General features: G+C 39.6%; 1 protein-coding gene across 6 annotated transcripts in view; it reads left to right on the forward strand.

Moving 5' to 3' along the window:
• Window positions 1–24,490, forward strand: part of mrtfb (myocardin related transcription factor B) — a 187,754-nt gene extending 163,264 nt beyond the window's left edge. For 4 of the 6 annotated variants that reach the window (XM_012970561.3, XM_031892742.1, XM_031892740.1 and 1 more), the window contains 5 exons: window positions 410–562; window positions 1,451–1,609; window positions 3,826–3,969; window positions 5,510–5,570; window positions 18,115–24,490. In XM_012970561.3, coding sequence (XP_012826015.1) covers window positions 410–562; window positions 1,451–1,609; window positions 3,826–3,969; window positions 5,510–5,570; window positions 18,115–18,644 — 1,047 coding nt within the window. In that variant the 3' untranslated portion in view covers window positions 18,645–24,490. The remainder of the gene's footprint in view (window positions 1–409; window positions 563–1,450; window positions 1,610–3,825; window positions 3,970–5,509; window positions 5,571–18,114) is intronic. The other 2 variants (NM_001079182.1, XM_031892741.1) reach the window with 2 other exon arrangements.
• Window positions 24,491–25,145: the final 655 nt, after the last annotated feature.

The raw sequence follows: 25,145 nt of genomic DNA on the forward strand, positions 1-25,145 counted from the left end.
TAGGGTAGCAGGATAGAGAATGTAGTGCGAGTGAAGTCTACGCCTACTTTGTGCATGGCCTGTGGAAGGGCAGCAGTAATGATCCCAGTGAATGGCAGTTCCTCTATTACACAGTACGTGACTCACTGCTCTGCATATTACAATTATCCCTATTTTGTACCCAATAGCAATTGCATTTACTCATTTGATGATGTGTAGGGTATTTGCACAGGGAAATCTATGCCACTGTTAATGTTGCTCCTCTGGTAATTGCTGACCATACTGAAGCAGACCAGTGGTGTTTCTGAAAGGGGCCACCAAAAGTCTAAGCATGCTCTGCTTAAAGTAAACTTGCAAATGTCACTTGAGCCTCTGAAACTGTCCTACAGCGGATGGTTATATAATTTCTGTACTTTTTTTGCACTTTAAGGCACAGCCGCACACTGTAAGTCCAGCTCCAACACCGCTCTCCACTACAGCTGCCACTACATCTCTGGTTCAAGCGCCACAAAAACAGCCAGCACCGCTGGCACAAGACAAGTTCACACAACATCTGCTGAATCAGAACCAGCAAATCAGAAAGGTTAGTCTTAACAACAATATGACTGGGTAAAGTTATGCTGGATTATTGAGGTAATGGGATTATGCTCTCTATATATATTTTTTTTTTTGTAACATACGCTCTATATTTATTGTCGACTGATGTTCTGTTATTCTTGTGTATATTCTTTTGTACATTTTAATGTTATCCAGCCCTTAAGCATACAGTGCTACTGATAATCTTTCCACTACATGGAAACTGTTGCACACCATTGATTTAGTGCACTGGTACATGCATGTATGGTGTCAAATCATCAAAAATGACTCCTATTTGAATGGAAATCTCATGAAACAGCTGACTTGCATGGTTCTACAGCCATTTTCCCCAAGTTTGCATTTTCAGGTGAGAAACTGGAGAAACCATGTATGTCAGCATTTTTACATGATCGCCTCTCAGATCCAATAATCCGTGGCACTTGACAGAGTGATTTACCAGAAGAAAATAATGCAACTGTCTAAGAGCCACATTTGCCTTTCCCTTTAATGTTGCTAACTTGTGCTGCACCACTGTTAGTGATTTTATCATGTAGCTTGTCCAATAGAGGGCGATAATGTATTGAATTTAAATTTGCTTTTAATTTACATGGGATTGCTTAAACTATACATACAGGTCTGAACTGAAATTCGAAATAGTCCCTGGCACTTTAAGTACAGAGAGATGCAAACAGCCCCCCAGCAGCCCAATAAATAGTGACTGCCTATGGCATCTTACAGCAGCCCCTCTGGCATTTGCCAGAATCCACAGTTTCCCAGTATGGGCCTGAATACATATACATACAGGACCATTTTCAAGTGTAGGGCCTTGTGTGTAAGTACGTCAGTATTTTTGTGTGTTACATTTCAAGTAATCTGCTGGTTTTATGTATTACAGCTCTGTCCGTCTGCAACATCAGGCAACGTGTTTTCCTACCCACAGAATCCTGTTATTGCAGTTCCACAATCTTTCAGTGCTAGCTTGTCGGCCAATGCCCAGCCACAAAGAAACACCCAGATTGCTGCAATGCAGAACGGTCCCACATCTCTGCAGGAGGTTAGACTTTTTCAGCACATATTATCTCTGTGACAGTAAGCAGATTGCAGGATTGTTGTTTACTTCTGACCTGCAATTATCACCTAAAAGCTCAGAGCAGTTTAGTCAGGAGTCCCCTGTCGCAACATGTGTTGGGGAAATACCCAGTATTTATTAAACCTGCATTGCTTTTCTTGTATTTAAAGGGGACCTGCCATCCAGACAAAAAAGCCTGTATATTTAAAAGTCCTCTCTAAATTAAACTTAAAACACATTTTTACCCATCCATACCTTTTATCATGGTATTTAAAAATCTGTGCTGTCAATCATATGCTTTCACTTTCAATTCTGTAGTTCCTAGATGTCACTGCACTCATCTCATCCCGCCCCCACCTTTCTCACATTCTTTAATTGTGTATCCTATGCATGAACATCAGGCCCCCATTCAGACGCTTTCACAAGATTTTGGGGTGATACAAAACTTGCCTTAACAGTATCCAAAAAATGGCACCTGCCTGCTTGCCGTGATTGTGAATTCCAAAGCTGAAGGAAACAAAACTTATATAATTGATAAATTGTAGGTGAAGTTTAATTTGCTCAGCTAAAACAATTGAAAGAAATTTGAAATTATTTCCTTCACGGAACACACGCCAGCACAGGATAGGTGACTAATGAATACAAGCTACTCGTTTTGGGATTCCAGTGAAAACGGCATGTAAAAACCCATTGTAAGGTTAATATGTTCTCTCCAGCTCAGATAATATGAGCACTAAAATAAAGCGGTAAACTGGCACAATCTTGTCTTTAACTGAAGTGCAGTCTTTAGGAGGAAAAGAGCAGGTCTTATCTTTTCCCCTTTAGCAATGGAATATAAGACATTTAATTACGGAGAATTGCTTCCCATTACTGGTGAGTAGCCTACAGCGAGTAACTGTTGCCAGTGATTGTTTTCAGAGGGATATTTGCGGCTATCCTCATGGAAGATCTGCTGCAATTAATGTGACTCAGCCCTTGGAAATCTGTCATATGGGGAATTTCTGTCACTGCTGCTTTCCCTGGAGAGTGGCTAAATGCTGGGAATACCATAGGTCACGTTCCACTGGTAATAGTGGTTAAAACGGCAACATTATAGCCTTAAGCTTTTGGTTAATAACTATAGATTCTAGGCAGCCTGAGGAGGCAATGGTGGCAACAGAAATACAAAGGTTCAGGGCAAAAAAAGCAAATATACTAGAGAATTTTCTTTGCCCAGGGAATTTTTCAGCTAGTGGAGAAGCACCCAAATATTTTCATGCAGCTTGTTCCTTATCTGAATGGAATCTGCCTAATTCTAACAATGATGTCAGCGGAGAATATGTGCCATTGGTCTTACAGGCTGTGTTAATGGTGTTTTTGTTTATTTTATTATGCACTTGCAGCCCATGCTGTTATTTAGCTGCTAGCCACTCCATTAAGAGGGGTATCAAAAGGGATATGATCCGTTTGTGTAAAGTTCTTCTAATACACCGTCACAGGCACATCACAAAATGCCCACAGGGATTGGACCTTTGGGGTCCTGTTAAAATAACTGTTTAGTAAAACAGCATCTTGAGGCTTAATATTTTTACTCTGTGATAAGCTCTGGAAAAACTGACTGCCTTGAAAAAGCTCCAATGTATTTGGCAGCCAGGAATATTACACTAATTTTCACTTCAGCAGGGTGCCTGTATTCGTTCTGTCCTACATCATCTGTTTTGGCTCTAGAATCACATTTCTCATTGTACGTCATGCCTTCTCATACTGCACTATTTGCGTTTTACTGTTTATATTTGTGGGGGGTTATGGATGGAGTCATTGGCTACTTGCAGAGGTAGTATTGGGAGCAGAGAAGGCAAGCAGTATGGAAGCGGCTGCAAGTGTGGCTCCATATAACAGCTCTAGCTATGTGGCTAGTCTGCAGCAGTAGCTTTAATATCATTCCTATCATTGTGCTAGTGGGTGTTTTGATGAGTAGTTCTAGCATAACAATATGGTTAGAATTGCCTCTGCTTGATTGATAAGGAAACACATTGAAAGGTGATTAAGGTAGAGATCATTTACTTGAATGGTTTGAAAAGAAATTCCATAGTAAATTAAGTATGTTATTCCAAAAGCAGTCAAATAGAAGTTCTTGTTTCTACACTGCTGCTTAATGAAGAAATCTTACCAAGTTCTGTCTAAATATATTTACTGAAACAGACATGTATATTTTCTTACAGGAGTCTCCAACCCCTCCCCAGCCCCAGCAGTTCATTGTGCAGCAGCATCCTGTATTCAGCGGTCCTACCACTAAATCCAAGGACCCTCCCCGCTATGAAGAAGCCATAAAGCAAGCTCGAAATAATCCAGCATCGCAACCAGAGGTGGGTTCTTGCTAACAGTGTGGATGCAGTTACTGCTGATTATGGTATAAAAAGAAATCTCTTTCACATAATGCATTACATTGGAAAGTGTTGCAAAGCCACCAGCCTACACATGGCAGGTAGCTTTGAATTACACATGGACCAACAAATTGCAAGTGTGTCAACCAATGGCCATTCATTAAAACTAGTGTGATTAGTGTTAGGGCTCTGGCACATGGGGAGATTAGTCGCCCGCGACTAATCTCCCCGAAATACCATCCCACCGGCAAAAATGTAAATTGCCGGTGGGATGGCATACGTGGCGCCAGGATTTCCCTGAAATCGGGGAGATTAGTCGCCCACGAACAGGGAGATTTGTTGCGGTCGACTCGTTTCCCCGTGTGCCGGAGCCCTTATATACTTATTTGGAAAATGTAACACTTCGATATGTTAAGTGTATACACCTCTACCTTGCGTATTAGCTTGGACCAGACTCTATAAAGTCAGAGCAAAAGTAATTTCAACTTCTTCATATTCTATATATACAGTGGCTTGCAAAAGTATTCGGCCCCCTTGAACTTTTCCACATTTTGTCATATTACAGCCACAAACATGAATCAATTTTATTGGAATTCCATGTGAAAGACCAATACAAAGTGGTGTACATGTGAGAAGTGGAACGAAAATCATACATGATTCCAAACATTTTTTACAAATAAATAACTGCAAAGTGGGGTGTGCGTAATTATTCAGCCCCCTTTGGTCTGAGTGCAGTCAGTTGCCCATATGACTAATGACTAAATAGAGTGCACCTGTGTGTACACCATCCCCACTGTCAAATGTGGTGGTGGCAGCATCATGCTCTGGGGGTGCTTCTCTTCAGCAGGGACAGGGAAGCTGGTCAGAGTTGAAGGGAAGATGGATGGAGCCAAATACAGGGCAGTCTTGGATGAAAACCTCTTGGAGTCTGCAAAAGACTTGAGACTGGGGCGGAGGTTCACCTTCCAGCAGGACAACGACCCTAAACATAAAGCCAGGGCAATAATGGAATGGTTTAACAAACATATCCATGTGTTAGAATGGCCCAGTCAAAGTCCAGATCTAAATCCAATCGAGAATCTGTGGCAAGATCTGAAAACTGCTGTTCACAAACGCTGTCCCTCTAATCTGACTGAGCTGGAGCTGTTTTGCAAAGAAGAATGGGCAAGGATTTCAGTCTCTAGATGTGCAAAGCTGGTAGAGACATACCCAAATAGACTGGCAGGTGTAATTGCAGCAAAAGGTGGTTCTACAAAGTATTGACTCAGGGGGCTGAGTAATTACACACACCCCACTTTGCAGTTATTTATTTGTAAAAAATGTTTGGAATCATGTATGATTTTTGTTCCACTTCTCACGTGTACACCACTTTGTATTGGTCTTTCACGTGGAATTCCAATAAAAATGATTCATGTTTGTGGCTGTAATGTGACAAGTTAGAAAGCAGTGCAGGTGCATGGAGCTAAAAGTGTATTTTGATACTTAGGTTGCTTCATATTCATCAAGCAGTGTCTGTTCACAGGTATCTAATGCACACAGCCAGCAGATGGATGACCTGTTTGACATTCTCATTAAAAGCGGAGGTAAGCAACATTGGGACTATCGTCATTCATTACATAGTGATCACAATATGTTAAAACTAAAACCTGTGTTTATTAGACCTGTATATGCAGGATGAAATTTGTATACATGGGAGTAACCCTAACAAAAAACAACAATAGAATTGCAACCAGTGCTATATGGGATATACTGAAAACTATTAATAATGCGAACCCACATCCAAAACCTGCACCATGCTTGCCATTGATTACTGTAACTTATCAACATTACTGGTAAAGGCAAAGTGGGAGAAGGGCATTAATTATATTCTTGACAAGGGCTGGAATGAAATCTTAAAAGCGCCCCATAAGGGTAGTTTCCCACAGGGAGATTAATCTGCCGCGATAAATCTCTGCTACCACAGGCTACTAATCTTCCCCAAATACCCTTTATTGCCAGTGGAAAGGCCTGTGCATCGTTTTGGTTTCCGAAATTATGCAAAATTTCCTCCTGCATGCAACTTTGTTTGACATTGGAAAACTGAAGCGATGTGTAGGCCTTTGCACTGATGAGTCCTTTTATTGCCGGTGGAAAGGCTTTTTTCTGGGAAATTAGCTGTTCACAGTAGTTGAGATTTATTGCAGGCAACTAACCTCTGTGTGGAGCATTAGCCTAAGGCAGCAGTTCTCAACCTGTGGGTCGGGACCCCTTTGGGGGTCAAATGACCCTTTCACAGGGGTCTCCTAAGACCATCGCAAAACACATATTTATATTGCTCTTAGGAATCATTTTATGGTTGGGGGTCACCACAGCATGAGGAACTGTATTAAAGGGTTGCGGCATTAGGAAGGTTGAGAACCACTGGCCTAAGGTATCATTAAGCCCCTCTTACATGCTCATTTAAATTTAGATATAAATGACCCAGAGAGTACACATTTTCTTAGTGGATTTGTTTAATTTTATTGAGACATCACAGCACTATATCTGAATTTGGAAATATTGTACAGTCAGCACAGAGTCTGTTACTCCTACAGATAACACCACGGAGTCTGTAACTCCTACAGATAACACTGGAGGCTACTGCAGGACTTTTACTTAATTAAAATTTATATTAAAAGAGACATGTTACACTCATCCTCCTTCATTATATTGCCTCCAGCAACTCTGTGTGCCCTAGATGCTTAACAATAAAGAGTACTTTTATGCATGTGATGTGGAAATGTAGAAGATTTCTGTGCTGACAATAGGCACTCCGGCAGCAGCAAAACAGTCCTTATAAATCACATATTTGTTTGGTGTGCAGCCTTTGCTAATATGTTGGAGTATGCTGGGAGTTTTGGTGTTAACATTCTCTTTTCTGCAGTCTCATTGCAGTTACACAAGTGTGTTACACTTTCAGTACTCTGTAATGTGGTGTTTCTAGAAACCCATCAATATTCTCATAAATATCGCTTCTTTGTACTAGATCAAGTAAAGCGGTTTACAAATGCATTTAAAAAGTATGAAATTGTGAATTGCTTACTTGGTGGGAAAGACAGTACTAGCACACAAAAGAGATGGGATTGATTAATGCACATACCCTGGTCCCTGTTTCACTAGTCATTTAGTACCTGTGCAAAGTTGTGATCATAAAATCCACCATGTCAATGTAAACCCCATATTGTGGCCCTAACTATTTACCTCTGGCCATATTTGTCATAGGCTGGCACCTCCCTGCATTTCTTGGGAATTGGTCTCAGTCCTGCCCCACCATTACCTTTTATAGGAAAGAGATTGCTTAAGACCACAGCATTGGTTTCACAGGCTTAATCCTCCCCTGCTTTTGCCTTTTAAAGGAGAAACACTGCCTAGACCAACATCCATTTTTAAAGGCAAAAGACTGAATTAAAGGGATGGGTGTGGGGTGCAAAAATCAGTGGGAAGTTTGACCATTCTTCCTGCAGAAAAGCTGCTAAAGTACTGAAATACAAATGATAGGACACAAGGGGCCTTTGAATTATAACCGGTGTTACCTAGAGTTCCTTTGGCCTACATTGACTTAGCAGCCAAACTAATGAATTGTGTGAAATTTCCCACTAATACACCAGTATTCTAGTGGGAAATGCTGCATTGTGGTTAAAAACATTTGGTGATTTGCTCTCGTTATTGGTCCTAAGAGCTTGCATTTAGGAATGAGCCCTCTTCTCTTCCGAGTCACAGATATTTCCCTTATGTTAGGTTGTACAATGGGCATTCTTAATATTCTGACTCTGTGTGTTTGCAGAAGAGACAGATGCTAAGCTGCTTTCTTTCTTTTCGATTGTCCTCAACAGAAAGGCCCCTTCAGGCAGCTTAAATAGGTTGTGCTATTCCTAGCTATGGAAAATGTGCCTACTAAGGCGAGACTATTCTAACCCCCCAAATTATACTCCGTTCATAATAACTATCTCCCTAACCATACATATTCCCAGGGAGTCATTCTGTAATACATGGGTTGCGTCGGTGAGAATCCATTCGGCTCTTGTATCAAGCTATATTTGCAGGATAAATTTTCCTCGCGTGAGACTTATCTGCTTCCCTTTCTACAGGGGTGTATTTTAAGACCAAAATGTTTACACCTATGGCTGTGCTACTAAGCAGGTGGCAGCCATTTCATTGCTGTGTTGATGTCTGTGAGATGCATGCTTGGCACTAGTCTAGAGTAACTAAGATTAATGTAGCACACCGCTGTCAAGGTTAGCAGGAAGATTCCAAAAATCAGTGTCTGAAACTGAGACATGGGCACAACTTGAAGATGCAGTATGGTGTACCAAGGGATACACAGGGTTTTAGGTAATGGCATTTTGCTGCGCACATGAAAAGAGACAAATGCAATAGGAGATTATGGTAGCAAGGGGATAAACTGTATTTTATTAAGTAAGAATGTGTGTAGAATAAAGGTAATCCATTCCAATAGCACGCATCAGGGAGTGGTCAGATTAGGTTCCCCTCCATGTTCTTGTGTGTGTTGCCTTCATTCACTCGCTATAATGTGACACATTAGATTAGGGAATGTTTGTGGAGCCTGCTTTTTGACATATTACAGACAGACCTGCAGAATGAGTGATTTCAAAAGTTGCATGGGTACATAGAGCCATTCGCTCTGCATGGGTTAAAATATAGAGAAACAGATTGATTTGGTTTTTCAGGATTCCATCTTTCAGTGCTACTTTTAAGATACTGGGTGTCAGATCCCAATAGCCCAAAGATTTCCTACACGTGCCGACGGAAAGAAGCCTGGTGCTGGCCATGTCTCCTGCTTTGACTATAATGGAAAGCCATCTGACACCGCTGGTACAGGCAGATTTTGGCAGAAAAGTATGGCAGTTGTGGAGAATCAAAAAGGAAGGTGATCCCCCATAGATTTTAGATTTTCCCCACTCAATTTTCATCAAATAATTCATTTATTTTCTTTTTCACTGTAATAATATTGGGGGCAAAAGAATCCTATTGGGTGTATTTAAATGATTTTTTAGCAGACTTAAGGTATGGTGATTCAGATTATAGAAAGAACCTTTATTCCTAAAACCTCAGGTCTCAAGCATTCTGTAAAACAGGTCCCATACTTGTTTTTGAATGTAATAGATACAGTACAGGTATGGGATCCCTTATCTGGCAACCCGATATACAGAAAGGCCATCTCCCATAGAATCCATTATAAGCAAATAATTCAAATTTTTTTAAATTATTTCCTCTTTCTCGGTAGTAATAAAACAGTACCTTGTACTTGATCCCAAGTAAGATATAATTAATCCTTAATGGAGGCAAAACAACCCTATTGGGTTTATTTAATGTTCAATGATTTGTAGTAGACTTGTTATGGAGATCCAAATTACGGATCCCTTATCTGGTCCCAAGCATTCTGGATAACAGGTCCCATACTTGTAGTGGTTTGCTGTATGGAGCATATTCCATATTAAAGGGGCAGATTAACTGTATATTACCTATTAGTATGATGTAGCTTTTTGTTTAGCTAAACAAGATACCACCTGTATAGAAAATGTAAGTAAAAAAAGCAAGAACAACAATGTAGTCTCACCAGTGTGTCCCTTTTGTAGCTGTACAGTAAGCAAATACAGACATGCCTACATAACACTACTGGCATTTTACCATAACATAAATGTCCCACTTTAATCAATATGATTCTTCTCGGACGCCCTTTGCCGATCCAGGCATAACACTGCAATCTTTCTGGTCACGACAAGGAAGAGTATTTTCAGATTTTCAGGATTTCTTTCAGAGTTTAGATATGAGCAGAAATGATCTATTCTTGCTTGGAAGATCACACTCACCATTGCACACAGGCTTTCTAGAATCACTGACTGTGATGCTAATTTCTCCCTTGTTCTTCCTTATAACCATTCGTTTTTAATTCAGATTTTGCCTGATGGCCAATTCAGGTTTGAAGTGAGTTGATAATGGAATTTTCCTGTGTTCAAAGCTGACGTATCCCAGTTTTCCAGAGCTGTGATCCTTTCTTGTTACACGGTGAAGTAAATATACATTGAAAGCCTGGAGAATAACCTTCCGTTCTTACCAATCATCCTCATGGAGAAACACTGTTGATAGGAGGATGACAGACTAACGTTACAGGCATTTTGGCCTCTGACAGTAAAACTGAAGCCAAACTTAAATAAGCAACAGCTGAAGGAAAATTAAACCATGAACAGAGTAGGCAGCTCATCACTTTTTTGTATGTAAAACCTGATCATCCTATTGGTTATCTTAACTCTTCTCATGCACATTTGATTCACACTGATTTGGTAATTCTGTATATGTTTCCTCATAGTCATAGTGCTGCCTTTATTACTTGGGAAGAGCACAATTATTAAGTAAAGGCGTTCCCACTGTACAGGCAAGGTAACCTATGGCCAAATGGCTTCTTGAATCCTCCAACACACACCCCTGATAGCAAGCATTGAAGCCAAAAGATACAATTTTATCCTTAAATATCATTAAAGCATCTACTTTACAAAAACGGCAATGCATCACCAACTCACCCTATGCCCTAGTTTTTCACATTCCAACAAATCTAACCTGAAGGAGGACCATGGAAACATAAACCTGCTCTCTACGTTTCCCACTGTTTAACCAATGGTTCCCATGTTTATAACCTAGCAGACACTAGTCCAGTAATGGTGTATATGGCTTACTTTGGTGAGCTGAAATTTATAGATCTTTCTCAGTGCAATAACCATTACAAATGGAAAAATTGCTCTTTATTATATAGCTGAAATATTGGGGCCCATGCACTCCTATAGAAGATATGTATACACATCTATGGAGTGCACATTTGTGCATGCTTTGAACTGGTATTGTTCTTTTGTTTTGTTTGTTTTTAATTTGATAAACCAGCAATTCCATAGTTTGTTTCTTGTGTTTTAGCAGTTCAGTATGGGCAAGTCCTTAGTATGAAGAAAGTGTTACACAGTTACTTTTTTCTCAAACTGTCTCTCCCTCTGCACATATTGCAATTGCAATGGCAATGGCTTTGTCTCCATAATTTTCGGAAAGGTTAAAAAAAAAGATTATTTTGAGGGAGCAAAGCAGAAATGACAATGAAGCAATGGCGTTGTTCTGTGTGTGACTGTATGATTGTTGCAATAGAAAGGAGGCCTCAATAGCTGCATTTGCTGTGTAACAGGTACTGCTATTTGTTCTGCTCTCTGCATTTCACAGAGATGGTCAAGATGGTTGTTCTGTATAGTGCATAAGGCTTACACATTGGCCCAGTCTGGCAATCTCAGGGTTCTGGTAAGATGCCATAGACAGTCGCTATTTATTGGGCCTGTGGGGCTGTTTGTGCCTCTGTGTACTTGGCAATGCCAGGGCTTACTTTTCAGACCCGTTTAGAGTGGACAGTTGGCATATATAAAAAGGACAATACAAAAAAAGTTACACAGAAAACTCAATAGAGCACAATGTAGGCCATAAGTTACAGGAGCCCAGATCAGTGGATGGGGTGCAAGCTGTTAATCAGAATGAGGTTTGTGGGACACACACATATTTTCTCCCAGCTCAAATCGCCCCACTGCTGGTAATGGGAACTGCATGGAAATGCCAGCTCTGTCATCAGTCATGTAGTCCCAGTAGCTTGCCCTGGGTGTCAATTCTGGGCATGTTGACACAGCCATTTGAGTAATGAATAAAAAGACCCAGTGGGCAAAATGCCTGAAATTATTGTGTGAGCCCTAGCTGTAAATATAGTTCTGCAGGGGAGCAATATTTTATGCATCTCAAGCCTTGTTGTGAATAAAGGAGCTGTTAGAAATGTTATGTATAGAGGAGGATGGATCACAGCAATGCTGAAGGTATCTCTTTACTAAAAAAAAAAAAAAATCAAGGCCTCCAAGTTTACCTGGCTTCCCACAAAGGGAACATCGTCTGGCCAAATCCAGCAAGTCTGCAGACTTTGCTCTTGAGGGCATAGAAGGCGTGCTGCAGCCCTTCCCCTACCCCACCCCCAAACATGATTTATTTGATGCCAAATAAGTAAGACTATTAATATATTAATGGCATAATTGGACATGCAGAGAATGTATTTCTACATTCTTCCCCTTTCATACAGAATTGGCTTCACCTCAGGGATTGCAGGCCTTCCTGAAAGTTAACTGAAAGGTCCCAGTACAGCAGAGATTTGGGTTAGTGAGGAGTAGGCGCAGTTGTAGGATAAATAATGATTGGCTGACCTGATCATGCAGCAAGGACTTGGCTCTGTTAAGCTGTATTGCAGTCAGATGCATCTTCCAGAATTTCTGGTTCCAACTGCCAGACTGTACCTTTGCAATATTAACCTGGAACAAATGTGTATCGGAACAATATGGATCTGCAATTAAATAATGTATGATTGTTTATGTTCCATTATCTAATATGTTAGTAAGGAACAGATGGAGCTGTAGCTGTTATTCAACCTACACACTTCCTGCCCCATTCATGACAATCAGATGGGTTGCAGTATTAGTCTAATTTTCACCAGACCAGTAATCATATTCACATTTTGCACAGAAATCATATGTACATCTAGATAAGAATGGTGTTATTAGCTCTCTCTTACTTAGTAGAAAATAGTGTATAAGCCTTGGCATGAGGGTCTGACTACCATTATCTGCATGATGGATTACAGACTGGGAAACAGAATGGTGATGCACTTTATATTCTGTTTGCTGATTCAGTAAGTGGAAGGTGGAGATTAATCAAAATTCTTCTTTTAGAAAAAGTAGAAATGCAGCTGCCGTTTGAAGATACACTATAAAAATAGTACAACATAATCTGTATTCTTGTTAGGCACTTCATATTGCGCAGCACTGCCATGCACGTAGGCACCACCAGACGGCCATTCCCTGTTCCTGGAAGAGCAGTCTGATTACTGATGTCTCATGCTGAGGGTGCCATAGTGACTTGGCCAAGGTCAGAACAATACGGCTTCCCTGTTTTAGAGCCCAAGTGTTACAGGCGAGTCCATTATGCACTGGTGCCCCTCCTTATTGTCAAACCTGCCCTGTGTTCAGCTAATACATAGAATGGCTTTATATTCAGAAATATCTTGGTAAAACTTTCCACTGACAGATCCCAAAATGTTTGGATTATGTTGTGTCTTTTAGAAGCTGTGAAAAGTTACTTTGCATTGCTCTTATTCATTTCTGGATACGTCTCCATCTGTGCTGAAGCAGACCCCTTCCGGGAAAGTTCTCAGAAAGGCAGGAACACAGCACTTATTCCCATAACCTGCTAGGAAGCAGCACACAATACATGTGATCATTTATAAATGGGTTCTTCATCAGAATGACACGCGATGCTCAGTGCAGTACTTTGGTTTCAGCTAGCATGGCAATTTCTAATGTTTAACAGCTTTAAGCTGCCATACATATACAATATATTTCATATGCATTATTAGTACATATATATCCATGTACCAAACATATTGGTCAGTTTCCGATTCTGGCCGATTCAGGTTTGAAAATTCCATCTGCTGATGAAAACCATAGTTGAATGATCCATACATGGCCACAGTTTGGCAAAACAATGTTCACAATATGGCTGAATTATGCAAGTAACGTAATAATTTACCTAGCACATTATTTGACTTGTGCTGTTCCTAAAGGTCTATGTATTAGGCTGACTATATTTTCTGGACAGGTTATTAATGAAATGACATCTAAAGAAAGTGGAGCTCCTGGGCAGGTTGGGACTCAGACTCATTTGTCTGTTTGGAACCAGATAATTTGCCCTTAGAATGATAGGGCTGTATGATATCAAAGTGCCTGATTACCCTTTCAACTGCTCACACGATATTGGCTTACTACTGGAGTATTTTCTAAGTCACAAGAAGCATCTGATATATCAAGCTACAACTAGTAACTCTATGGAGGTAATCCCAACAGTAAGCTTACTGGAAAGGACAGATGAGCCCTCATCATTGGAAAGTTGACACAAAATGACTCCTTTTATAGGATCAGTGAATGCTCATTTGGTGATTCCCACAACTTGGTTATGGGGTAGCGATTGCAATAGCCACTATTGTTTCCCATTATGAAAGATGTGTGTCTCTGAGGGAATAATGCCCATAGCATTTACCAGCAAGTGGCACTGTTATCTCACAGCCATGTTGAGACTTTCACTTCTGTGGCATCGGTAAAAGTTTTGTATTCTGTTTTACTTAGAGCTAGTAACCTAAAGGAAGGGCGTCTATTTGCACAGAGCATTACTTTTATTTTCACTTATTCATTTGTGATGGAACTTCCATCTTTTTGACAATGATAAATTTGAAATTTGTATGAGTTATTGGCCTGTGGGTTAAGAGGGTTTGGCTGACTTCCTTCACTACAAAGAACTTTTTGTTGTTTTGAAAAAAGTGCTGTATGCATTATCTAACATTTTTATTTTTTATGTTTAAAACATCAGCACTCAGTAGCAATAGCATTATGTTCCGCTCAAGCCATATGGCTGATCCCACGTCTAGGTATAAATACAAATTTCACAGCACAGGAATTCTCTGTGCACACAGTAAGCTTTGCTGTCATACTTTCCTGAAGTGAAATGTATTGAAGATACATATGGTGTATTTCCCAGACGTGAAGTATAATGTTGCCTTTCTTTTGTCTGCATAGCGCCTGACATGGCCGGCCCTTTCAGCGCTGAGCGAGGTAGAAAAGCCTAGTGATGCAATTTCCCTTTTTATTTAGCACCTAAGGGAGACAGAGCAAGAAGTGCAGCTTGAGAATCCATTACAAGTCTCAGCAGGGAGAGCGTAGGCTGATTATTTTTATGGCAAGCGGTCAATTCGAGAGCTCTGTTTCATCTTGCTGTCAGAGAATCCTGATGTTAATGAGAGTGCTGAGATTTAAACATCTGATAGCTAGCAGTTAGCTTGAGTTTCAACCACATCCGAAGTTCTGTGCATTTCTGCCTTCTAAAGTAAAACTATGGAAAAAAACAAATCCGCAGAAGATAAATGGATTGGAGCCAGGCATTTCCATCTAATCCAGCAGTGTCATCCAGTGACCGTAACCATACACGTGTTTGTTTATCATTTGCAACCGAACACATTAAACACATTAGAACCTTATTAAACATTTAACCGATTGCTCTCACAATTGTTTAGGAAAAGCAGACACCGAGATGTTTAGAAGTTGCTGGCACTTCTCCGGCAGCGCAAGAACTGATGCCCAGCGTTCATTTGTTTCCTTTCTGCAGTCATGTTTAGCCTTATTAAACGCAATGGTGTCGTTTATGACATGCAGTGTAGGAAATGAGGCGTACAGGGCAATTTTAATGTTTCCTTAGGGCATTAAAAGTGAAAAATGATTTCATTTAAAAGACAACTAAACCACAAAAAAACATTGGTAATTATTTGGTTTTATATTTTGCCGTTCTAGGTTTGCCAGGCCTTACTGTTCTGCACAAAGCTTTAGGGCATTATTATTGCCACTACCTGCTACTCATTTTTATCTCATTTTTAGCAGGGGGTCGGCTTGGCATGATAAAGTTGCCCATCATTGTCCTCTCTTATACAGTGTGCTCTTGTTTCTGGATAGTTTTTATTAACCCTTGTGTGTAAAGTGATATATACACTTTGCTGTTAAGATGTGGTCCAGCACAGAGTGCATTCAGTCAAGTTTTTCGTTCAGATGTTGTGGCTATGCAAGGAGTGATATGATGAGGTTGTTTGGTTATAAATGGCCATATTACTTCACTGTCACTCTGTTGGCAGGCTCCTTAGCATTAAGTTTGATAGAATGTTGTTTAATTATCACATTAAAGGCACTCAGTCTGTCATGAGGCATAATTATTATAATGTGCTTCCCTCTGTGTCTGTGCCTCTGGCTGCTCAGTCTGCAGTCTAAATGATCGGATTAGTACAATTACAGTTATCTGTGGGCACACGCAGAACACAATCTTAAATGTACCCCTTAACATACCTGCAGATAACTTGTCTGCCCAGGACTCAAACCTCAACACTACAAAGCTAATCATACTGACCATGGGAGTGCCATTGCAGCTATTAAAATGCTCACTACTGATTTTTGAGGGTTAATTGCCTGACCTGTGATGGCACTGACAGGGGAGGCACGATTTTCATTGTAGTTAAGCAGGGCTATTGCCAAACGTTTTCCCTAAGGACAAGAGAATAATATGAACAGTGGCATGATATTTTATGGCGTGACTCTCTGCAAAAAGAAAAAAATTATTGTGCAGGAATGAAAAATAGAACTATGGAAAGTAAAATTTATTATTTATGGAAAGTAAAATTTTATTATTAGAAAGAAATATACAATAGGTGTTAATAGGTGTGTGTGGGAATTGTGTGATTTGATTGTATAGGTGTATAGGGATTTGCCTCTTTCTACCAAAGCTAAAGTACAGTCATGACCCTTCATTTTTTTCAAACTCCCAGAATCTGTGGCATGCTCTATTTGCAGGGGGTTTATTGCTGGGACGGGAGCCCCGGTGGGCCCTGCACCCCCCCCCCCAGTCCGACCCTGGTATAGACCAATAATGAGCTAAAGAAACTGGTTCTAGACAAACTATCCTGTTGGTTCGTCATGGTTCATCATTTACTATTTTTGGCTCTAAGATGGCTGTGGACAATGTATTAGGTTCCCCCGTTTGGCTTGCTGAAAAAGCAGTGGCCTGAAGTATTCTCCACTGCGTATTGCACTGCCTTCTCCATTGAGCTCCAAGGGAACCTTATTGGCTGTACTGCATGTGGTACAGTAAGATTGTAACTTGTACTACACCTCTCCTGCTGATGGTCCCACACAGCAGAAAGCCTCCCCTTGGCCAAGGCTTTCAAGTCAAGGTTATGGGTAAAATACATAAAAGCAGTAAAAGACAAAGCCAGCAAGAAAAACAAAGCACATTCGGGAAGTGCCCTAAATGTAGAGAGATTTAGCACCTATATTAGCAAATAAAGCAGCTCTCACATGAATACTATGATTATGTGGGGTTAGTATTTATATCCACTACCTGCCCTTAAGCCCCCCTGCTGGTACTCTAGTTTGTAGTGGTATGACCAGTGATAGGGTTAATTCTGATTGGCTATTCTCTTAAGGTGGGTTCTGCCCGGTATTTTGGAGGAACTGGACAGAGATTTTATGGCGGGCTTTGGAATTATAGAGAGATTGGCCATGTTTCATACATTTAATATTGTTTCTTGGATTAGTCTGTATATGCAATCTATTAAAGTATTGGCTGTGGCCTCTCTCCACTCTGTGTCAATGACAACTGTGTCAATATGTTTTATTTCACATATACTGGGTGTATATTTTGAGGTTGTTCATGCCTACCTATGCCTTGATTAATAGTTATTATACATCTAGTTAGAAAGAATAGCACATTAGGTAAGACTTTTTGGTACTTGGTCGGCTATGTGTTGCCCACACCATGATGCTGTTTAAAGTAAAGTAACAATAATATTTATTAAGTTAAAAATCCATTCTACATTCATTCAGTCACAGTGTACGTCCCCTATTGCCTTTTTGTGACAGGAAAGAGGGCCTTTATTAATAGAATGGATTCATAACCTAATAATGTTTAGTGTTACTTTTCCTTTAAAATCTCAGTAACTGTTTATTCTCTGTCCCGCTCCTTATAACATTGCAGGTCTGTGCTAGACTGAGTGTGTGTCTGCTTGCACACATGTACAAAATATGCAATACACACATTCACAAATAGCCCTTTTTGCACCCAGTTTATTAACCTTTCACAGACGGCTGCTCCATTCTTCACATTCGCTTTATTTTCTCCTTGTATTTTGGCTAAAACATTCCATGGCTATTCAATCACAGCCAGGGCACTATGGTTATTCTATTATCCCTGTGTCTGCGTGGGTTTCCCCCCCCACACTCCAAAAACAGATCACTTTAGTAAGATTCACCACATTGTGTGAATGTGATAGGGCCTTAGATTGTAAACTACTGGGGCAGAGAGCAATGTGAATTATGTTTAATCACTGTAAAGATCTGTGGAATATGTCAGCGCTATAAAAATTAATTATAATAAGTAATATTTATGTTTTAATCATTTTCCTACAATTGGCTAAATGTTTGTATTTTGCTCTTCCCTGTGCAGAGATTTCTCCTCTAATTAAAGAGCCATCGCCGATATCAAAGATGAGACCTGTAACTGCCAATGTGACCACTATGCCAGTAAACACTGTAGTTTCAAGGCCGCCTCCACAAATCCACGTTGCACCGCCACTGACTCTAGAGTCAACAAACAGCTTGTCGGTTAGCTTAGAGAGCCAATTAGAAGCCTTCTTGGATGGAACTTTACCTTCAGAAAATAACATTCCGCACCTCGAAAGCAACAGTGACGACAGAGAAACGTTTTCCCTCATAGATGACCTCAACAATGATCTCCTCCAAAACTCTGGCATGCTGGATCATGATTCTGCTCCCATGGAGACAAGCGACACACCATTCACAGCCAACAGCTGCTTATCTCTTGATCTCGCTGATGCAAACCTGGACAACATGGAGTGGCTAGACCTTACCATGCCCAATTCTGCCTCTTCACTAACACCCCTAAGCTCTACTCTCCCGAGTATGTTTTCCACTGACTTCCTGGATTCCAATGATTTACAGTTGCATTGGGAATAGGGCTTCACATGAGGGTTGCGCCTAACATTTCATTTGGGTAATAGGCTTGCGTGTATAGCTGGATCTCAGCTTCCCGCACCACATGGCTAAGAGCTGTGCAGTCGGTCACTGGAGTGTATGCTCAGATCTCCGGCCCTTATCAAACCACTACAGAACGCCATTGTAGGCAAGACATTTGTTCTTGATGGTAGGTCATATCTGTAAAAAAAAAACAAAAAAAAAACAATGAGCAGTTGAATGAAACAAAAAACTGACAAGGGAACTGTGTATTTTAATGTACAAATATATTGCATAAGAATGCATTACATGAGTAGAAAAGGAAAAAAATAACTGAAAAATATTAATTTTTGTTTCTATTGACAAAACTGCACTTGACTGTTACTGTGAGCAGGCTGAGCCAACGTGCATTCTGAGACAGAGACCACTGGCTGGTTCAGTGCACCTTCACTTGGGATCGAACTCTGACTAGCATATATATATATATATATATGTGTGTGAAAATAACCTGTATGGCCCTTTCCAGATCCCTCGTATCACAGGATGATCCTTTGTTCAACCAACAGCAGTAAGATCCAACGGAAGCTGCTTCCAACAAAGAGTTGTAACATTATTCTATACAGCAGGCTTCTCTCTCTGTAACATGTTTATATTGTAAAGTGGGGTGGGGGGAGTTTTATTTGGTTGCACAAATATATTTTTATTTTATTTCTATAGGAAATCAGAAGCTGGAGTCTGTAAAATTGGAAGCTGTACAGTACAGGGTTTTATTAATGTCCTTGTAACTCTTTCTTTTTATGTGCATTACAGAGGAAACACACCGAGCAAAATCGTATTAACTGCTTCTACTAAATGAGCCGTGGTTTCAAAAAATGAGATGTTGCTGTAGGCTGTAAATACTACGTATCGTACTTATTGCTTTGTCAGGAAGACGAAAAACATACACACATAAGGAATTATTAAGGAATTTATTTTATACTGAATGTCTATTAGCAGTCACTATATACCAAGATTAGTTTGTGTCATTCCTTAGGAGAAATGGAATGGAAAGCATGCACCACTGTTATGTCTCCTCTCTCACTTGTACATAACTGAGTCATGATCTCAGCACAAAACTCTAAGTGCTAATGTGTGTTGAAACAAATAGCTCAGCTACACCTGTATGTGTAGTGTTCAACCATTAAACAAGCCACTTTTTATTTTTAAGCTCAGCACCTGAAAGAGAAAGCAGGGAGAGATTTAGATAGTAGGCATGTTACTGCTAGCTTTTTTGAACTGAGTATCTCTAGTTTTCTATGGGTGTTTGATCAAATTATCCCATCTTAAACACACTTCTGTCTCTTTAAGGACTCAAATTGAAAAAAATGTACAGAGCCTAATATAAATAATGTAAATACACAAGTCAAAAACAATATGCATGTACTATAGAGAGTCATAATTTCTTATACAAGAGTATAAAGTCCTGTAAGCTTTTTATTTTTGCTAGTGTTCAAGGACTGAACATGAACTGTCTTTTGGGTGTGGGTAGGGAATGCTTATAGCCAATAAGCTGCTCTAACACATGTAATTACCCTTGTATCTACATATATACTGACTAAAGAGTAGCATATGGGTCTCCTTTCTGGAGTCCTAATGCCTCCTAATGTCAGTTCCTGAGACTGCCCAAGTATTTTGTACTGTATGTACATGTGATCTAACTACTAAAGGGAGAATGTGGTAGGGAATGCCAGGATTCAGTTAAGCAGCAATCAAGTCATTAATCTATTTGGAAACACAAGGCAAACTGGTCAGCAAGGCCTTAAGACTTGCATACCCAACTAGTCTGATGCTACCCATTGTTTGTACTGTCCTTAGGTCATTACAATTTGACATTGGACACAGTGGTTACATTTAGGCCTTGGATCCGTCTCTTCTTTTGGAGACAAAACACTTATGTAAATGAAGACACCATTCCTAATACTTCCAATCAGGATGGCCCTTTGTTCCACCTGAGTTGTGCTAATCTGCCGTACGCATCAAGCCTGATTGGTAATGTCATAGAGAACATTGCACTAAATAAATATTTTATTTTCCTAGGACTTTATTTGGCTTCTCTAAATATGGAGAATGTTTTTATATATCTATGCCATTAATCAGCAGCCAGTCTCAAATTTAAAAGCAAGCTGCACATTTTTATATGTTGTGGCTAATATCCATTTATCTAAAACAGTGATGCACAAGTGCAGATGTAGCACCTGTGTCACTGAAGCCATTGCCTGGAAACCTACGAAATATCTTGATAAACAGCAATTGCAACTGCACCTCTCGTGGTCGTAAATAAATGTAGTTTTGGGATTGCTGAACCTAGAAAGCCAAAGTAAACAGCTTCCAATCCAAATATGCAGAAACTAACATTCTGTGCACACAAACTACCTGCATAAGCTAAACCCTACTTATAGGCAGTTACATCATCCCATTAGTATTAACTCATTCATTATTGATTGTAAAGTAAATGGGGAAATCCCTCATTGCATTGTCAAAAAACACCGCTTTGGTGTAAATAGTTGTGATTTCTTTCAGTGATGAATCCTCTCAGTTACTTTTAATTTTCTTATGTTATACACATTTTCATACTCTCCTGACTTAATGCCCAGATATACTATTTTAATATGTCCCCCATACTGAGAAAAAAAGTATATATAACAGTGAGTCATGGAGAAATAGAAGGAAGCTGACAGGACCCACATACAGGAGCAATGGAGTTACCACTTAGGGCACAGATAAGCCACATTCAGACAACTGGATGCACTGTTAGAACTTGTATTATCCTGGCTGCATAGCAAATATATTCAGTTCTACAGAAACCTACATGTTACTTACAGGTATTGCAAGCTATTCTTTTATATAACTTGCAGCTGTATCATAACTACAAGCAAAGACAAATATTGAATGCCCCTTACTTTAATACCCATTGAATGTTTTATTTTCCCTTCTTACTGTTGTTAGGTGCCTGGCTTCAGCATTTCCAGGTCAGTCCACTGGAACCTGTGTGTCCTTCATTACCTTGTCATTCATTTCTATGAGCACCCATACAAGGAATAGGTGCTATAAGAGACCCTGTAACATGCACACTCCCACAATCACTATCAAAAAATTATTTCCTGATGAAGCCTTCAGAGACCATACGTATAGAGGATTGTGGCCCCCCAGAACCTGCTATACTTTCCTACCCATATTTGAATCATGTTGTTAAACTGGTAGATATTTTGGGAATGGAAAAGTGGGGCTGTGCTTCTGAGTGTTACGCTGCAAATATTATAAGGCTAGTGATTTTTGTTGTGACCAATGTATTACTATTTGCATCTACCTGTAGGTTTCTCTGAACCTACTGGTTCTCAGTTTTCTTATACTGATTATGGGAGTGTGCATGTTACTGGGTCTCTAATAGCGCCTATTCCTTGTATGGGTGCTATAATTATAATTTGTATTTTTTCCTGGTTGCATCTCTATGTGAAAGAAACAGATTTAAGCTGTGCAGACAACCTTAACCTAATTAAAATATTATTGTCATTTCTATGAGCAGCCATAGTTCTTAGTGGTGTTTGCTGCAATCTCCTCTTACCAATGAGCTTTAACTATTCTGTGACAAAGGGCAGGAAAATCCATATTAGCCAATGGGGTTGCTGAGGCAGTACATCATACAATAAGCAAAATAGGAGTTTAGTAGCTGCTACCTGTAGTCACCAGAACATTGGAATTGTTAGTTGATGCAATTGAACTCATTTTAATGTGTTATTGTACTATTGGGGTAATATAATGTCACAGACCTTGTGCCAGGTCAAGTAGCCCATAGAAACCATTTGCTTTCAAAACAGTGACCAGTAAAGGCTAGTTACTTATTAGTTAGTGCAAACTTTGAATTTTATTTCATCACCTGTTACCTATGTCTAATCTATACATGAGTAGGAGCAGCCTTTTTGTTTTTTTAATGGCATGCTCCATAGACCTCAATAATCAAAGCTCCATTTACTGGGCAAAAGTAAATTTACTTGTTATACCGAGGTCTATTCACATAAGTAACTACATTCCCAGGTAATGAAACTCCACATTTCTGCTGACTTTCTTGGGTTAAGGCATCATGACAGCTAGGGATTATGGGAGTAGGTTGCCATAGTCAAGCAATATGGCAGGTTCCGCTGACTCAGTGGCCCAAAGAAGCCGTATGATTGAGCCACATCCCTGTAGTATATACCTGTAGCTTTTTTTATGCTTTCCATTTTAAAAGAAGGAAAGGTTCTCAGCATTTTATTTTTTAGCATGTATATATGCCTTTATATTTCACAGGATGAAATTATTTTTTTTTTTTTAGGGGAAAAAGTCACAATTGATTGTGTGTTCTGATGAAATTGTCCTTTGAAGCCTTAGCTAAATTACTGAATTTGCTAGGTTGTTTCTCATTATTATACCTGTCACTTGTATACTCTGAATAATTACCCCTTGTTATGTTTTATTTTCCTTCTCTTTTAACTGTGTTGAGTCAAAAGCAATGGGATGACCCCATAGCCCTTTACAAATGTATGTGGGCTATAAAGCCAAATCTTTTTCAGTAAATAGTAGATCGTGTGAATGTACTTCCCTGGCACGGGTTCTTAGTCCCTGGCCAAGGAACGTTCATAGGCAGTTACAGTATCTGACTGTTTATCTGTTAATATATTAGTCATGGAGTCTTAAGGTGCTCTGTTTTCCGCTTCTAGAAGTAAATGTGTGCAGCTTTGAATTGACTTGTGATGTAATGATCCATCGCTTCCTTGCCTGCGCTAGGGCCCTAAAACTACGCATTAGTTGTGCTATTTCTGTTGGTCATTCTAGGCATGCCCGCTATTTAGTAGCATCTAGAAGGCTCTTAGGTTGTATCTAGGAGCAGAAAACCACTGCTATTGGTCAGTGCTACTTCAGCCGCAGCACTTTGCTTCCAAGCAATGAAAAGAAGGTTCTCTGAACCAAAATGGATACGGTTATTATACTTCTATAATACGACAATCTATGTATAGGATGTGTTCATAGCACACAGGATATACCGCACTATGGTACATGGCTTGCTATAAAGAGACAAAGGTTGCTAGATTTATTGCCAAAGGAGGCACTTTCAAAGGTTTGTTATTTATTCTCAGCCCGTTCCAAAGAGGTTGGTAAATTTGCCACGAAAGGTTTATTTAAAGTGCTGATATTTTTCTTTAAAAAGAAAGTAAAAACCTATATTAAAAGTGGCACGCACAGTGCCTTTCAGACAAAAGCAGTACGCGAGTCCTGTTCGTTGCTTGCAGAAGAGACGATGTCAGTGGTTCTTTCATGTTAATATTTCTTGGTTTAGTGCTTTTATCATCTCGTTTTACAAAGATATTAAAGTTCAGCAGCGAGTGTATATTTTTTTAACGATTGAGCACTAGTTTTCCTGCTTGGGGGATGTCTGGGGTTGCCATGCAAGCCCATGTGGTTTGGGGAGGTTGAGCAAAATGGGTAAGAGATGAAATGCTGATCCGAGCCCATTGGTGTATTGCCTTTTTATGACATGTATGATGCCTTTGTATTTACAGTTTGCTCCCTGGCAATCAATTCCATATCATAATGTTTGAATGCCATATATTTTGCACATTGTATATATGTAATGCATACTGTATTTTTATATGTGTAGCACATTTATCATTGGATATTTTGTACATAGTGGCAATGTTGTAGCTACTGATAAATTGTTGAATAGAAGTATACATCCATTTTTTTTGTGTTCCAGAATAAAAAAAAATATGAATTTCATTTGGTTTTTGTCCAAATAAAATTGTGTCTTACAGTTTGGAAACATTTTAATAACTAGAGTATTTTGTTTATTTTATCATAATTTTTATTTAGAATCTAAACATTATTAGCCTTTCAGCTTGGCTCAAAATATGCAATCCCTACCAGACCATTGCCGTGTGCATAATGTAGGAAGGTCCCACCAGCCTGGGGTGCAAGGATAGCAACTATATATATACAGTACATACAGTATAACTATCTACTTCTCTTTTAAGGCATAATGTTCCATATTATGGAAAGACCCAAGCATTGTGGATAATAGATTCCATGCCTGTACTGATGAAAGCGTTGCTCTTCTCAATCTGCCTTCTTTTTGATTGCTAACATTGGTTGAATAAAAGAAATATTCCACAGCAATATTTACAGAAAAACCCTGAAATATGCTAATAAAACCTGCATCATAAATATGTAGCTTTCTGTGTTTCAAACAGTACTGCCCATAATAGAACAGGATACTAGCTCCACCCTCTTCTCGGGACCCTCACCTCAGAAAACAGAGGAAAACATTCTCTATAGCATTTCACCTCTTTATTCAAAGTGACTGGGCAGTCTTCTAATATTAAAAATCACACCTATATTTACTATATGGGCAAAGTATGTGGACATCTGCGTGTCCAACATCTTATTCCAAAACACCTGCCTGGCCAACATTTCATTCTTTGCTAATAAAACAGG

The sequence above is a fragment of the Xenopus tropicalis genome, chromosome 9, assembly GCF_000004195.4.
Source record: "Xenopus tropicalis strain Nigerian chromosome 9, UCB_Xtro_10.0, whole genome shotgun sequence".
Taxonomy (NCBI): Eukaryota; Metazoa; Chordata; class Amphibia; order Anura; family Pipidae; genus Xenopus; species Xenopus tropicalis.